This window comes from Pseudopipra pipra, chromosome Z (assembly GCF_036250125.1).
Source record: "Pseudopipra pipra isolate bDixPip1 chromosome Z, bDixPip1.hap1, whole genome shotgun sequence".
NCBI lineage: Eukaryota > Metazoa > Chordata > Aves > Passeriformes > Pipridae > Pseudopipra > Pseudopipra pipra.
In genome coordinates this window covers 19525971-19541092 of record NC_087581.1, presented here as the reverse complement: position 1 = coordinate 19541092, position 15122 = coordinate 19525971, and the positions used below count along the sequence as shown (strand labels likewise).

At 40.8% G+C, this 15122-nt stretch overlaps 1 protein-coding gene across 14 annotated transcripts in view; it reads right to left on the bottom strand.

Annotated features, from left to right (window-relative positions):
- MAST4 (microtubule associated serine/threonine kinase family member 4) overlaps nucleotides 1-15122 on the bottom strand; it is a 301580-nt gene that overhangs the window by 60929 nt on the left and 225529 nt on the right. For all 14 annotated transcript variants that reach the window (XM_064641886.1, XM_064641885.1, XM_064641882.1 and 11 more), the window contains one exon: nucleotides 865-934. In XM_064641886.1, the coding sequence (XP_064497956.1) occupies nucleotides 865-934 (70 nt within the window). The remainder of the gene's footprint in view (nucleotides 1-864; nucleotides 935-15122) is intronic.

Genomic DNA, 15122 nt, shown 5'->3' with positions numbered 1-15122 from the left:
CTTTTTAAAACTTGTGTGTGCTACTTTACTGATCTCCCAAAATAAAGTAACTAAAACTTCAGAGGCAAGTGATGTCTCACTGCAAATTCAACAGTTACATGCATGACACTAGTTAAGCATTCCAATTTAATTTTTTGTATATATAATCTTGGGTAAACATATAAACTCTGCCTACCCACACAGACATGGAATTACTGAACATATTATTTGAGGTAGGCTGACAAAGCATTAAGTGATAGGGAACCACACTGGAAACAAGCAGGGAGTTTCCCATGACATCCTATCAACTTTGGTTATGGTTCATTTAATAATAATTTCCTTCACAAATCACTTAAAATTCACTTTAGATCTTTAAAAATTCAACCAATATTAATTAATCCTCACAACACTCCTATGACAATGCTAATTATCTCAGTGATACAGACAGTGAAACAGCTCAAGGACAGGTATTCAAGGTATGGTAATGGTATTACTGCTGCCAGCAAAATCAGATCCTGAACTCAGGACCTCTATTATAGTGCTCTTATAAGCAATGCACTTCTTACACCAGTAAAAACCCCCCTTTATATAGCTTAAAATTTCCCTGTATCTCAGTGTATGAGGAGATAGTGTCTGAACTGGATTCATTACAATTAAGTCTTTCTTTTTCTTTTCATTCAAAAAGGTATGATCACATTGCATCACTCATTCAGTACAATTTTGTTGTCACTGAGGTTTAGGAGATTTTACGTAAGCGAGTTAACACTTATTATTCTAAGCAATAGACCTGACTGATGTATTTACAATCAACTTTTAATATCTGGGTCCAGCATCAGTTCTCTATGCAAAATGCGTGTTGCGTACTACAAACAACCTCTTTCTTACCTTCGTGCAAAAGAAAAGTGGGCTGAGGCACTGGGAGAGAAATTCCTAGGGCTATCTTGAGGACTGTTTCCTGTTGGAAGATGATACACAAAAAAAATATTAGAGGGTTGGGTGGGGAGAATCCACTAAAAAACATTCAGGCATATTAATCCAAGCATTTCCAGCAGGTTAGAAATGAATTTCAGAATTTCTTCTCTCATAGGCTCTCAGAAAGTAAACTCTGAAACAGAATCTCATTTCATTTCTACTGGATTTTTAGTTACTGGATTTTATAACTCATAAAGAACCTTTATTTAGTCTTTTAGTTTGAAAATTCTCAAAATAATTTGAGAATTAAAGTCTAAAAATCCAGCACATTAGCTTGAAACATATTTTTATTGTCAGAAAAAAGGGGGGAGGGTTTAATCACATTAAATGTTTGAAAGATAGAAAAATCACAATCAAAGTGATTTAGCCCTTACACAAAGTCTCTACACAAAAGCCCTTACACAAAGCATTTCCACAGTTGCTTTATTGTGATTTTTTTTTTCTAGTTGTTTTTTTTTTCCTAGCTCCAAAACAAACAAGCAGGTGAAACACAGTGAACTGAATTTTTTTCCCTTAGTTATGTTAGACTGAGGCATGGAAAGGCTACCACCCTTTGTAACAAGAAGAAACTGGACATTGTGAACAGGTTGTAACTTAAGGGTCTGTTACTTCTTCATATCTGAGTACCCGACCTCCTGCAGACCAGCATGAGCAGACAGGCAGCAGCTGGTGAGAGGTGCTCCTGCCACCTCCACCCCTCAGCCCTTACAGTATCTGAAGAAGAAATAAAGATGACCCCTAAAAAAAACCCACAAAAACTACAAAATACAAACAAAAACCCCAAACTTCAAACAAACAAATAAAACAGCCAAAACATCAAACAAACATCCAGCAAAAGCCAAAAGGATTCAATTTAAAATAGCACTGGCATACATCTCACAATCAATCTTTCCCTAAACATTTCTTTAAAATGACTCTAATAGCAACACATTAAAAAAAAAAGTAATGTATTTGTTGCAGCATTTTATTTTTGGACATGAGATTGCAAAAATAAGCAATAGAGAAAAATAAGCTCCTATGTACCCAGAGAGAATCAACATGAAATTTTTAAGGAGAAAACTACTACCCATGTGTGAAATGGTCAGCACAACAGAGTGAATCCTTGAAAAGACTTCCAGTGGCCTTGATTTCTATTCAAATTTTTGAATTAACATTGCATTTATCATAGTGATGCCCACAACAGATGTCATTAACTCTATAGGAGAAAGCATAATTGTCAAGCCATCAGTTGTAAACACAGAGAGTAACGCACACTCCCACGCTGCCCCCCCCGTTTTCTGCCTAGAAGCAGATGCAAGACGGTTTCTGAGCTGTGCTAAATCACATCTTTGCAGCTGCTCTTCCCACAGCCCCAAGACACAAGGATTCCACTCTCACTAGCCAGTACCTTCAAGGTTTTTCTGCCCATTTATCTATCACAGCTGAATTACGTCCTTCCTACATCCTCTCCTTCTCCTCAAGACCCCAGCTTCTTTGCTACCCTTCAGATATTCTGAAGGCCTCAATAATTTCAAGGTGGCAAGAATTTTCGTTCCCTAAAGGGGGTTGGAGCAGAGTGAATCTGAAGCCACAGGGGGACCAACACAATGTATTCTTGAACTGCACGAACACCAAATTACTAAGAGCAACAGTTCATTTAATGTAATAGCTAACTCGATTTTTTTTGCTGCTACCAGAAGCTTATTTACAAAAGATAAGCTAAATAAAGAGAATTGTAACACTGTGCAGATATAACATAGCTTTAGCTACTGCACTAGAAAAAAATTACTTGCATTTTGGAGTGCATTGTGGACTTAGACAAGAAGCAAAAAAGACAAAGACGCTACCTTGAACTCTGGCAGAAAAGCACAGAATTAGGCTTAACACAGTGAGATAGAACCAGCTTTTGACAGGAAAAAGTTTGATGAATCAGCATTTGTCAACCAATTCCTTTCCTTTGGTAGCTATTTTAAAGTTACATATGGATATGGATATGTATTTATCACACATCAAGGACATGCCTAACTGTCCATCAGTTAGAATATGTGCAAAATCTTCACATAAAAGCAAAAAATATGGTTAAATAATGCAGTAATTTTGTAGTCATTGCAGTGGATTTGGATTTGTGGAGACACAATGCTGCCAGTTATGTTGCTAGAATCAACAAAGATCACTTCCTTACAGACAAAACCAGAAGAAGTCAAAGTCTTACTCAGGAAGAGCATCAGATCCTGTTATTAGGAAAATGAACGTGCAAGCACTACTTTCAATAGCAAACCAGCTTTTAAAATAACAAAACTGGTGATGCCATATACATAATACCAGGATACTAAATCCTGTAGGTTTATCTAGAAGTCTTAAGAACTCAGACAAGGCTGGAAACAAAGGATTAAATACAAATCCCTCATCATGGCTGGGCTTCACAAACGAGGATTTGGGAAAGGTCTCTACCCACGTTTGTCACAAGCGTGTTGGTGGCTGAAAAGGCCAAAACGAGACAGGCATGTCCAATTGCAAAAGGCACAGCAGAAAGACTCCTCAGGTTGTATATTCTGCAAGACATGATTCTTTCTGCGTTGTCTTTTCTCCTCGAGAGTGATCCTGCGCGCTTTCTCAAAGGAAGCAGCAGAGTTATAGATGGTGTGTCTCCAGGCCTCCCGATTTGAGGCCAGAGTGGACCAGTTATGGTGATCAATATGGCCAAGGCTGAGATGTTGTTTCAGGGAGTCCTTGTATCTTCTCTTTGGGGCTCCTCTCTTGTGGCAGCCAGTGGCAAGTTCACCATAAAGCAAGATCTCAGGGAGGCGGTGGTCCTTCATCCTGGAGACGTGTCCTGCCCAACGCAGTTGTGTTGGCCTCTATACTTGTGACTGCTGCCCGTTCTAGAACAAATGTATTGGTCACATAATCTGACCAGTGGATGTTTAGGATTGTATGGAGGCAGCGTTGATGGAAGCGTTCTAGGAGACGCAGGTGGCGGCAGTAGACGACCCATGACTAAGATCCGTATAAGAGAGTAGACAGCACTATGGCTCTGTAAACACTGATCTTTGTACTTCTCTTCAAGTGTTTATTTTGCCAAACTCTTTTATGAAGGTTTCCAAAGGCACTATATGCCTTTGCTAACCTGTTGGCTATCTCCCCGTCAATCTTACCATCCAAGGAGATAAGGCTACCTAGGTAATTAAACTGCTGGACTGACTTGAGCTCTGATTCGCCAATGGTGATATGAGGATGATGGAAGACTTCCTGAGGTGCAGGTTGATAGAGAACTTCTGTCTTCTTTAAGCTGACTTCCAGCCCAAAGAGCTCAGCAGCCTCTGCAAAGCAGGATGTTAAACGCTGCAGAGCTGCTTCTGTGTGAGCGACAAGGGCGGTGTCATCAGCATAAAGCAGCTCCCGGACAAGATGGTTTAAGGTCTTAGTGTGGGCCTTCAGTCACCTTAGATTGAATAGGCTTCCATCAGTACGGTATTGGATGTAGATACTGTCCTGATCATCGAGGTCTGCCGTGGCCCTTTGGAGCATCATGCTTGAAAAAGACTGTGAATAGGGTTGGTGCAAGAACGCAGCCTTGTTTCACACCACTGGTTATTAGAAAGGGCTCAGAAAGTGCATTGCCATATCTGACTTGGCCGTGCTGATCCTCATGAAGTGAGATGATCATTTTAAGGAACTTGGGGGACAACCTAAACGTTCCAAAATCTGCCATAGACCTTTTCTGCTCACAGTATTGAAAGCCTTGGTGAGGTCGACAAAGGTTACATAGAGACCTTTGTTCTGTTCCCTACACTTCTCTTGCAGTTGTGTGAGAACAAACACCATGTCTGTAGTAGTGTTGTTGGCTCTGAAACCACATTGGCTTTCAGGTAGAATTCCTTCTGCTATAGCGGGTATTAGTCAGTTCAAGAGTATTCTTGCCAGGATTTTGGCAGCAATGGAGAGCAGAGTAATACCACGGTAATTTGAACAGTCTGATTTAGTACCTTTCTTCTTATATAGGGTGATGATGACTGCATCACAAAGGTCTGATGGTAGTTTGCCTAGATCCCAACAGCATAGTAAGAACTCATGAAATTTAGCATGGAGTGCAAGGCCCCCATGTTACCAGACTTCAGATGGAATTCCATCAACCCCAGCTGCCTTGCTGATTTTTGCCTGCTGTATGGCCTTGAGGGTCTCTCCTAAAGTGGGGGCAGTATCCAATTTATACTTTACTGGTTGTTGTGTGATGGACTGAATGACTGTGTCTTGGACTACACGGTTGGTACTGAAAAGAGTCTGAAAGTGTTCAGACCAACGATTCAGAATGGAGGTTTTATCTGTCAGAAGCGTTTGACCATCAGCACTGAGTAGAGGACTTTGAGCTTGGTATGTAGGCCCATATGCTGTTTTCAGGGCTTCATAGAACCCCCTGTGATCACCCATGTCTGTGCATAATAGTGTTTTTTTCAGCTAGATCGATCCACCACTTGTTCCGGATGTCACAGAGTTTCTCCTGGAGCTTGCTGCATGTGATGCGAAAAGCTGTTCTTCTTTTACGTGATAGGATGGCAGTGCAAGGTGTGCTTGGTAGGCGGCTCTCTTCTTCCTCAACAGTTCCTGGATCTCTTGATTGTTTTCATCGAACCAGTCCTTGTTCTTCTTGAGGGAGAACCCTAAGGTTTCTTCAGCGGACTACTGGATGCTGTTTTTAATATGGTGCCAGAGTGTTACAAGAGAAGTATCTGTAGAATCTGTGAAATGGTTATCAAGCCTAGTTTGAAGATTAGCCTGGAATTTGTTTCTCACTGTGGCTGATTGGAGATTGTTAACTTGGAGTCTCTGCCTTGGGATGCTGCCCCTTTTAGGTTTGAATTTAAGAATGAGGTTAAGTTTACAGCGCACAAGCCGATGGTCTGTTTGGCATTCTGCACTGGGCATCACACGGGTATGGTGGACATCGCGGACATCTCTCCGTCACACCAAGACATAATCAATGAGGTGCCAATGTTTGGATCTGGGATGCATCCATGTTGTCTTCAGACTATTTTTCTGCTGAAAGATAGTGTTAGTGATGGTGAGCTGTTGCTCCGCACAGAATTCTAGCAGAAGTCGACCATTATCGTTGCAGTTTACAACACCTTGCTTGCCTAATATGCCTTTCCAGGCTTCAAAATTCTTTCCTACTCTGGCATTGAAATAACCAAGGATAATGATCTTATCATCTGCAGGCACCTTCTGGGTAAGGCGGCGCAGATCGGTGTAAAATTTATCTTTTTCAGCAGGGTCAGCTTGGAGAGTTGGGGCATATATACTAAAGAGGACAACATGCTTCTCGTGGTGTAGTGGAAGGCATAGGGAGATAATTCAGTCAGAATGACCTGTCGGCAGGTAATTCTGCCACCCTTTAATCCTAAGGTTCATCTGCCAGGGTCGAGCGAGCTTGGACAGTGACAGCGAGGTCCTCAGGACGTAGGTTTAATTAGAGTGACCTTCTCTTAGATGGATGGCCTTACAGGGCTGATCGAGCTCCATCTGCCCGGGTTTGGAGTTGTCCTTCTCTTCTGTGACAAATCCCTAATGACTGGAGAAATAGCTAGTGCTATTACAGGTTTAAGGTGTGGTGTTCCAGAAGAGCAAGATGGGTTAGAACCAGAGTCCTACAGGTGACCTTCATCAATCACAGCATTCATTCACCCATCTGCAAGTCAACAGCAGAGAGGGAGACTTTCAAATAAAAGCCAGTGCCAGTTAATTCTCCACCCATATGCGCAGCGTTTGCTTATTAGTCAAATCCCGCTGTTCTTTGGGATCTCCCAGCTGTTGTATGTTATAGTCCTAGGGTATCTTTATGGTACTAAGATTACTGTCTGATCTGGTAAAGTAAACTGGACTGGTCATTAGGCATTAGGTAATTAACACCAGCATCCTCTGGAGACACAATCAACAGGCAATCAACCTATCAAAACAATACTGTTTCATGAAAACACACAAGGTAGCTATTTTCCAAGCACCTAACTGTTAAGAAAACTATATCAAGACTACTTAAACTGTGATTGTTTTGCAAGTATCTTCAAGAAGTCCCGTGTCTTTGCCAGAGGGGCAATGTTTTAAATCTTTTAAAAAGGCATATATATTACAGTCACTGTATATTATTAATGTATTTTTAATAGCTGTCTGCTTACAAAATAAAGAATTTCAGATGCAATGACTTTCTGCTAGTACTGAGGGAATACCAGATTAACGATAACTGTTATCCCAAATTCCTGATGGGTCAAAACCAGCTTGAAGTTTTGATGTCATGATTTGATGGTCTTCTAAAATGCACCACAATAACACCAGATAACAATGTTATGTTCCGCTGTGTCAGTTTAATTGATGATGAACCCACAGTATGAACTGAACAATATACAACAAGACATCAACCACCAGCAGTAATAGTTCTGACTTTCATACCATAATAAATAGTGACAGCCAGCAGAATGCACAGCTGCGAACAGAATATTTTTTAATCCTTCTGCAGGTGCTTTACACTGAGATCCATCCACATGAGGAGCTCAAGCTATTTCAAAATCTGGATTTATGCTTGAAACCAACAATTAGTTTTCGTCAGTTACAGCAAAAAAGGTTTGTGAGAAAGCTTTGTATGTTCTGACCACTGCTTAAATTGCATCGTGTAATCCCATTTATAAATTTATTGAATCCAGGTCCTCCATCAACCTGCACCTCAGGAAGTCCCCCATCATCCCCACATCACCATTGGCCAATCAGAGCTCAAATCAGTCCAACAGTTTAATTACCTCGGTAGCCTCATCTCCTCAGATAGTAAAATCGACGGAGAGATAGACAACAGATTAGCAAAGGCATATAGTGCTTTTGGAAAACTCCACAAAAGAGTATGGCGTAATAAACACTTGAAGAAAAGCACCAAGATCAGTGTTTACAAAGCCATAGTGCTGTCGACTCTCTTATATGGCTCCGAATCATGGGTCATCTACCGCCACCACCTGCGTCTCCTAGAACGCTTCCATCAACGCTGCCTCCGCACAATCCTAAACATCCACTGGTCAGATTATGTGACCAACACATCTGTTCTAGAACAAGCAGCAGTCACAAGTATTGAGGCCATGTTGATGAGAACACAGCTGCAATGGGCAGGACACGTCTCCAGGATGAAGGACCACCGCCTCCCTAAGATCGTGCTCTATGGTGAACTTGCCACCGGCTGCCGCATGAGAGGAGCCCCAAAGAGAAGATACAAGGACTCCCTGAAACAACATCTCAGCCTTGGCCATATTGATCACCATAACTGGTCCACTCTGGCCTCAAATCGGGAGGCCTGGAGACACACCATCTATAACGCAGCTGTCTCCTTTGAGAACACCCACAGGATCACCCTCGAGGAAAAAAGGCAACGCAGAAAGAACCGTGTATTGCAGAATACACCATCTAAGGAGTCTTTCTGCTGTGCCTTTTGCAATCGGATATGTCTGTCACGTATTGGCCTCATAAGCCACCAGCGTGCCTGTAACAAATGTGGATAGAGCCTTCCCAAATCTTCGTTCGCGAAGCCTAGCCATGAATCCCATAGGAAAGGTCAGGCTTGTCCCTGCCACACTTGGTGGATGGTTCTTTAAGACCACTCATGTTCTGGTATATATGGGCAGCATGTATTTCTCTTCACATTCTATGAAGGGGGGGAAGGCAACTCTGACTGCTTTACATGACCATACCACCTTTCCAGCCTTCCTGTTGCTAAGGCTAGCAAATAAGTCTTTCAGTCTTATACAGAGGAGTTTCCACATTCTATCTCACCAGGCTTTCTCCCCACATCATCCCATTTGAACATGTATAACCATAAATACAGGGAGTATTCCAGATGAAATCTAACCAGGACATTTTACAGTGGCATAAAATCTTCCCAAATTAAATTGAAAATTACTGCCTTTATACATATTCTGAGATTTGATTTCCACAGCTACAATAGACTGTTCTTTGCAAACATCATCTGATCCAGAAAATTTGTCAAATCCTTACCTAAATTCCTTATAACAGATGAGTCCACAACTTACCATAGACAGAATCTGTTACAGGTCCTCCAGCACAAAGTGCTGCATACTGCAATGTAATTTCATACTTTTTTATTCCAGTCCTTGAGATCATTCACTCGCTTCAACACAGTCCCCCAATGCTATTTCATACTGGATGTCTTCCAAATTTACATCAGCTACACTAATTTTTTGCCAAAGTCACTTATGAGAAGATTAAAAAGGTTTGGCCACAAAAAGAACAGCCAAGGACTCTACTGATAACCTCCACTCCTACTTTATAGTATCTCCCATTTTAGCACAAGCCCTGTCTTTACCCCCTTAAACAACTTCCTACTTATCTTGCAGTTCTTGTCCTACTGCCTGTCTTCTCAGCGGCACCACATAAACTATTTACTACAATACAGACAAGTATAATTTACAGCATTGCTCCTAACAGCTAAATCTTACTCCTTCAGCAGATACAATTAAGAAACACCACATGTGACTATTAATCATTAGAGGTTACTATCACCACAGGAACAAGCTCCTGTGACTCCTGAGGTGGGGTGGGTGAATGTTCTGACTTGCTGAGATAATAATCATTCCCTTTGCAGGCTGGGTGGACCAGATGACCTGCCTTCACAGCATCAGGCACAGTGAGATAGAAAAGCCCATCCACGACCTGGACACCAGATACTGTCCAAGGTAATGCTGCACTTCCCACAATTCTGAATGTATCCAACAGTTCATATTAATATTAAAATGATCTTTAGGCAGGTTCAACAGCTTCCAGCCCAGATACTAGAGGCAAAGGATGGCCAAACAACTAACCTAAGACAGTTGCTAATAATGATGAAGATTTGAACCCAAAGAAATTACCTGACGCAGATTTGTTTTCTATTTTCATAAGAAAAAGACTACATAGTGAAAGCTGATACTTTTCTTGAAATCTTTTGTGATCTTTACACGTATGCATAAGGCATAGCAAGACTCTTCGACTGCAAACTAAAAATCTGACTTTCCAGACACAAATTATCTCCACAGATCCTCCACAGAGGAAAGTGGCATTGTATGTATTGTATTAGTAATTAATGTACATAACAGATATATAATATTTGCTGTACACATTGCCTTTTTCTTATCTGCTTTTTAACCTCGGTCTCAGACCTTATAACTCTCCATGTGCTCCCAACACTTGGACTACTTATTGATCTAAGAACTCTTTACTGTAGTCCATGAGCTCTTATGGTCACTATGCTTACAAACGAATCTGCCCTTCTCTGACAGATGCTATTCCTGTACTATTTGTGCCCTGCATAATCTATTTACTTCGTCCATGTGGTGCCGTCTCACCATCTCTCCCATCCTAACACGTGAATCTGAGCGTGACTGAGACGGTAAGGATGACAGTTAAAAAACTCTACATAATGTACAGATGCAGGCTGATTTGGAAACACTCTGAAAAGATTAACAACAGACTTCTTTATAGGAGCAATTCTCTATTACCTCCAGAACAAACAATGAAAACTGGGGACGGGCAGAAATTTGCCAGAGATCTCTATATGACTTCCTCATAAGGGGCAATTACTGTCATCCTGAACTTGGGCCACTGGTCCTCTTCAAAGACTGTCTATCTTAACTACAAAATAGCTGGTGCCTCCAGTTCAGGCCATACTTGAGAGAAAAACAGGACTACAAGGAATTAATGGAGAAGGGAAGAGGTTGCTTGTAGATCCAAGGGTGTTCTCACAAGGGATGAAAATACTGACTTCAGATGCCTCTGAGGCAATGAAATCCCAAGCAATGCCAACAATTTCATTAGGACTATACACGAAGTGCCCAGGATAACACTAAAGATTCTTAGTGGTTGGTATAGTGCTATGTTTTAGATTCAGGATGAGAATCTGGTAGCACACAGATGTTCTGGTTGTTGCTAATCAGTACTAACTCTGAATCAAGTTTCCCGTGCTCTGCCAGCATGCAGGTAGACAAGAAGCTGGAACGGCCAGAAGAGCTGACCCAAAGAGGCCAAAGGGATATTCCATACCACAGAACATCATGGCCAGTATATAAATGGTGAGAGTTGTCCAGGAGGGACAGATCACTTCTGGGGCCGGGCTGGGCATTGGTCAGCAGGTGGTGAGTGATTGTATTGTGCATCACTTGTTTCTCTTGGATTTTATTCCCCTCTTCATTAGAATGATTATTTTTGTTATCATTAGTAGCAATATTATATTTTAATTTACTTTGTGTCAATTATAAAATTGTTCTTATATTAACCCATGAGTTTTACTTTTCATTTTTTTTTCCAATTCTCCTACCTACTGAAGGGGGATGGTACAAGTGGATGAGCAGCTCTGTGGTACTGAGTTCTTACTGCAGGTCCTCATCCCTTTGTTGTGATTTAACCCCAGCTGGCAACTAAGACAGTACAAATATTAAGAACTTAGTCCACTTAAATAAGAACAACTAATGGAACTATTTTCAGGAAGGACAACAGCAGGCTCTCCCCAGAGATGGATGGAGTTCCCTGAGAGTAGAAAGTACAGTAGTGGGATCCAGTATCCCAAGAAAAACACATCTGTCAGAAAAAGCATTATGGTGTGAAACCAGAAGCCAAAATGGTTTTTAAAAGACATGAACAATAAGGGTCATGTGTAATCTATCCATCTTTCTGTCTGAATTACTCAAACCACAGCAGATGGTATCTTTCATTTTCCTGTTTCACAGAATCAGTAATGTGTCCAACAAGGAACCTCTGGATACTTTCTTTCCAAAACCAAAGCAAAGTGACTTTAAAGTATGCCCAGACCTTTAAAGTAGCCTCTTCCTTTTAATTTCTCACCTTGAAGCAAACGTGATTGCTCTCAGAACTATATCAGAACATAAGCCATGGCAAGGTAAACTCATGCCAGTCTGAGGTTTCAAGCCCAAACTCAGTTAAATTTCCAAGACGTGAAAAGACAGTATAACGTAACTTTGCAGCATATGAACAGAAACAGTCAGACATCACAACTTCTGGCCTAAAATGCTGTATATATGTATCACTATGTCCAAGCATATAAAAGTCCCAAACACGTTTCTAATCACATCTGAATGAGAACTGCAAGACAGACTTCTACTTGAGCCAGGACCCAGCTGGCTGACAGACAAATATTCTGTCTCTATGCCCAAAATAGTTCTTCTTCCTACTAAAAAGGACCTGTAATGCACTACCTTTCCTTGCTCTAGATACAGAAGAACATTCTGTGTTTTAAGCAGAATTCTTGAGATCCCCAAGAAACAGAGAAGATTAGACGAGGGGACTAGAGCATTGTAAAGTGGAACTCTCAGAGGCCACATATCTTTACCAGTGCTTTTGATTTCACTCACAGAAGCACGTTAGGATTTTTCTGAAGTGGGAAGCGGAAGTAATAAAAAACAGACAAAACAAAAATAAAGAGAGGATAGAGAATTACTCTCAATGCATCATAAAAATGCTGAGAAGGTGAAACATAAACTAAGTATCTAGGAAAACTGACAGTCTGGGTTTGTTGCAACCTTTCTCCCACACTGAGAAGGACTGGTGCACATAACTGAGTGAGGAAAGCATGACCCACCAAAACGTGTGATGTGCAGAACCTAAATATTTCTCGGACAGGTGGCACTGCAAGAGTCCCCAGTGGTTTAAGTTCCCAGTGTTCTCACCAGTTAGACTGAGTCCCCTAACAGGCAGATCCAAGAATCAGTCTTTTCCTTTCACACCCAGTGACAAGCAATTGTGTAATGGTCTCACAAAGTTAGATTAGCTGTGAGCATCCATGCACCCAGATCCTGAGTCTGAACTCACCTGGGCAGATTCCTTGCACAAAACTGAACTCTGACAACACACAAGAACAGCAGGTCCTCTCCAGTGTCCTCCATATTCTGCATAATCTCACTAGGACATATTTACCAAAAATGCATGTTATTACTGCGCTTCAGCCAACAAAAGTCTAATGAATAAACCTGTTTTCAGCAAAGGCAAGCACTAATACTTTGCTGCATGTTCAGCTTGCTACTTTTCTTCTCTAGGACTGGAAACTTTTGTTTGCCTCTCCCTCTTCTATTGTTTCCTCCTGCAAAAGCAAGCATCCATAACAAATATATGAAGGTGTCAGAGGATCACCTCCAGTCCCTCTGAGACTTAGAGCTTGCAGTACATACTCTTGGCATATGGTCTGGCACAGGATATAAGGTAAAACCTTCAATTTACAGAACTTTTCTAGTTCCATTTCCACCTACTTTCCAGATGCAATAAAAAAAAACCCATCCTAAAATCATCTATAGATGGACAGGAGATATACCAGGTTCTCTCTGTTGAGTCAAGGACGCCTCTCTGACTTGGAGTAATCCCTCTCAGACAAGGACTGGCAAGAGGAATAAACCCAGTAAGCTGTACAGCACACACAGTCTCTCATCACATCCCTCTACTACACTTTGCAAGGCCACAGGACTCCAGTACAGGCCACCACAGAGAGCAGGGAGGCAAGCTGAGTGTGCAGAAGCCAGTATAAGTTAACACTTGGCAGCTCTAACAACATAAAAATACAGCATCACTAAAAATCCACAGCCTCTCAAGTCTGACATTACCATAGATTTACATATTTTGAACACTTGAAACATTGAACTCCTACTACATACTTACAGGAAAATTTTTAACTTATGAAATTTGTATCTTTATTTTTACAGACTAGGATGACATTCACAGGGATTTGATGTACATACTTGTCTAAACACATCAGTCAGCTGAGCAAGGAGTCAATGACTGTGCCAATATTTACTGTAATTAGCTATTCATGAAGGCAAGCTAATATCAGAGACAGCCATAAACATGCAAATTTTCATCACATATATGAGATTTCCTAGTGCTGGTGAAGTGTTTGGCGCATATAATTTGGAAGAATGTATCCAACTAAGGGAATGTACTGTATCCTGTGTAACTGGCGAAGTTGCCAAATATTCGTAATACATTTTTGAATACACAGTACATACTGCTGAGTTTATGGAAAAGAACTGCTTAAGCTTAACATGTCCCTTTACTTATAGTATTAGTTTTCCACCTTCAGAGCCACTTTACAACAGTTGTGCCATCAGCAACATTACTCCCCTCTTACTGTCCGAGAAATCAATTCAAAACTGAAAGCCCAAGTCCACTGCCAGATAGGAGCTCTTCAATATTTATCAAATACACAATCTATATCCAGATCCCACATAACGTGCTGGTCAGAGCATACTTCTGAAGCCTATTAGGTCCAAGGCAGTAGTTTCCAAACAGGTGGTATAGTGACTCATAGCATCAGACATGCCAGTTCTCGGAGTAAGCATTGTTATTGCTTTCATCAAGTTAGCACAGCACAACTAAAGACACCTTCTACAGTAACCATAGATCTTCTCTTCCAAATGGCAATTTCTGCACTTGGGAGACCCAAACAGGGATCCCAAATATTCCAACATCTAATTTTTCAGTTTTAAAAGAGTATGCATCTTGTTTTTCTTTATCTGTTTTAAATGCTCTTAAAATGCTGCCTTGAACTCTTCATAAATCTTCATGTTACCTGGATTACTAGTTGTGACAGCTGCTGCTCAGAGTGAAAATAACCACTATATTTTCTCTAACAATATTGCTTCAACAAGAAAACTGGAGATGCCTTAATAAGTTCAACACCCTCTTCCAAAATTCATGTGAAACTCTGCATCTCCTCATTTAGTATCCACCTGAGAGCAGTTTTCCAAAGTATTCAGTGTCATTGACTACACAAGGACTGGTGCAGCGCTTTCATTTTGGCATGTAGTTACAGCCAATGCCCCAAAAATATAAGGAGATAATAAACCTTTAAGGAAATGAGTTTTGACATGCTAAAAATGTTCCTTTTTTTTTAAATTAAGACAATCATTATCAATAAAGTATTTATTTATGGACATTCATTCAATCTTTGAGTGATTTAGGTGCTTTAGAAGAAAATGATCATCGATTTATTGCCATGCAAAGTGAAGCACAGAAATTACCAGCAAAATGCCTCACACTATAAATTCTAGGGAGCAAAAGCAACAGGAACACAATTAACATGCTGCTCACCAATACTATCTTCAACATGCGGTGCAAGCTACAAGAAATGGAGTAATGGGGGGAAGATAAAAAGTATCAGAATGCAAGGTGGG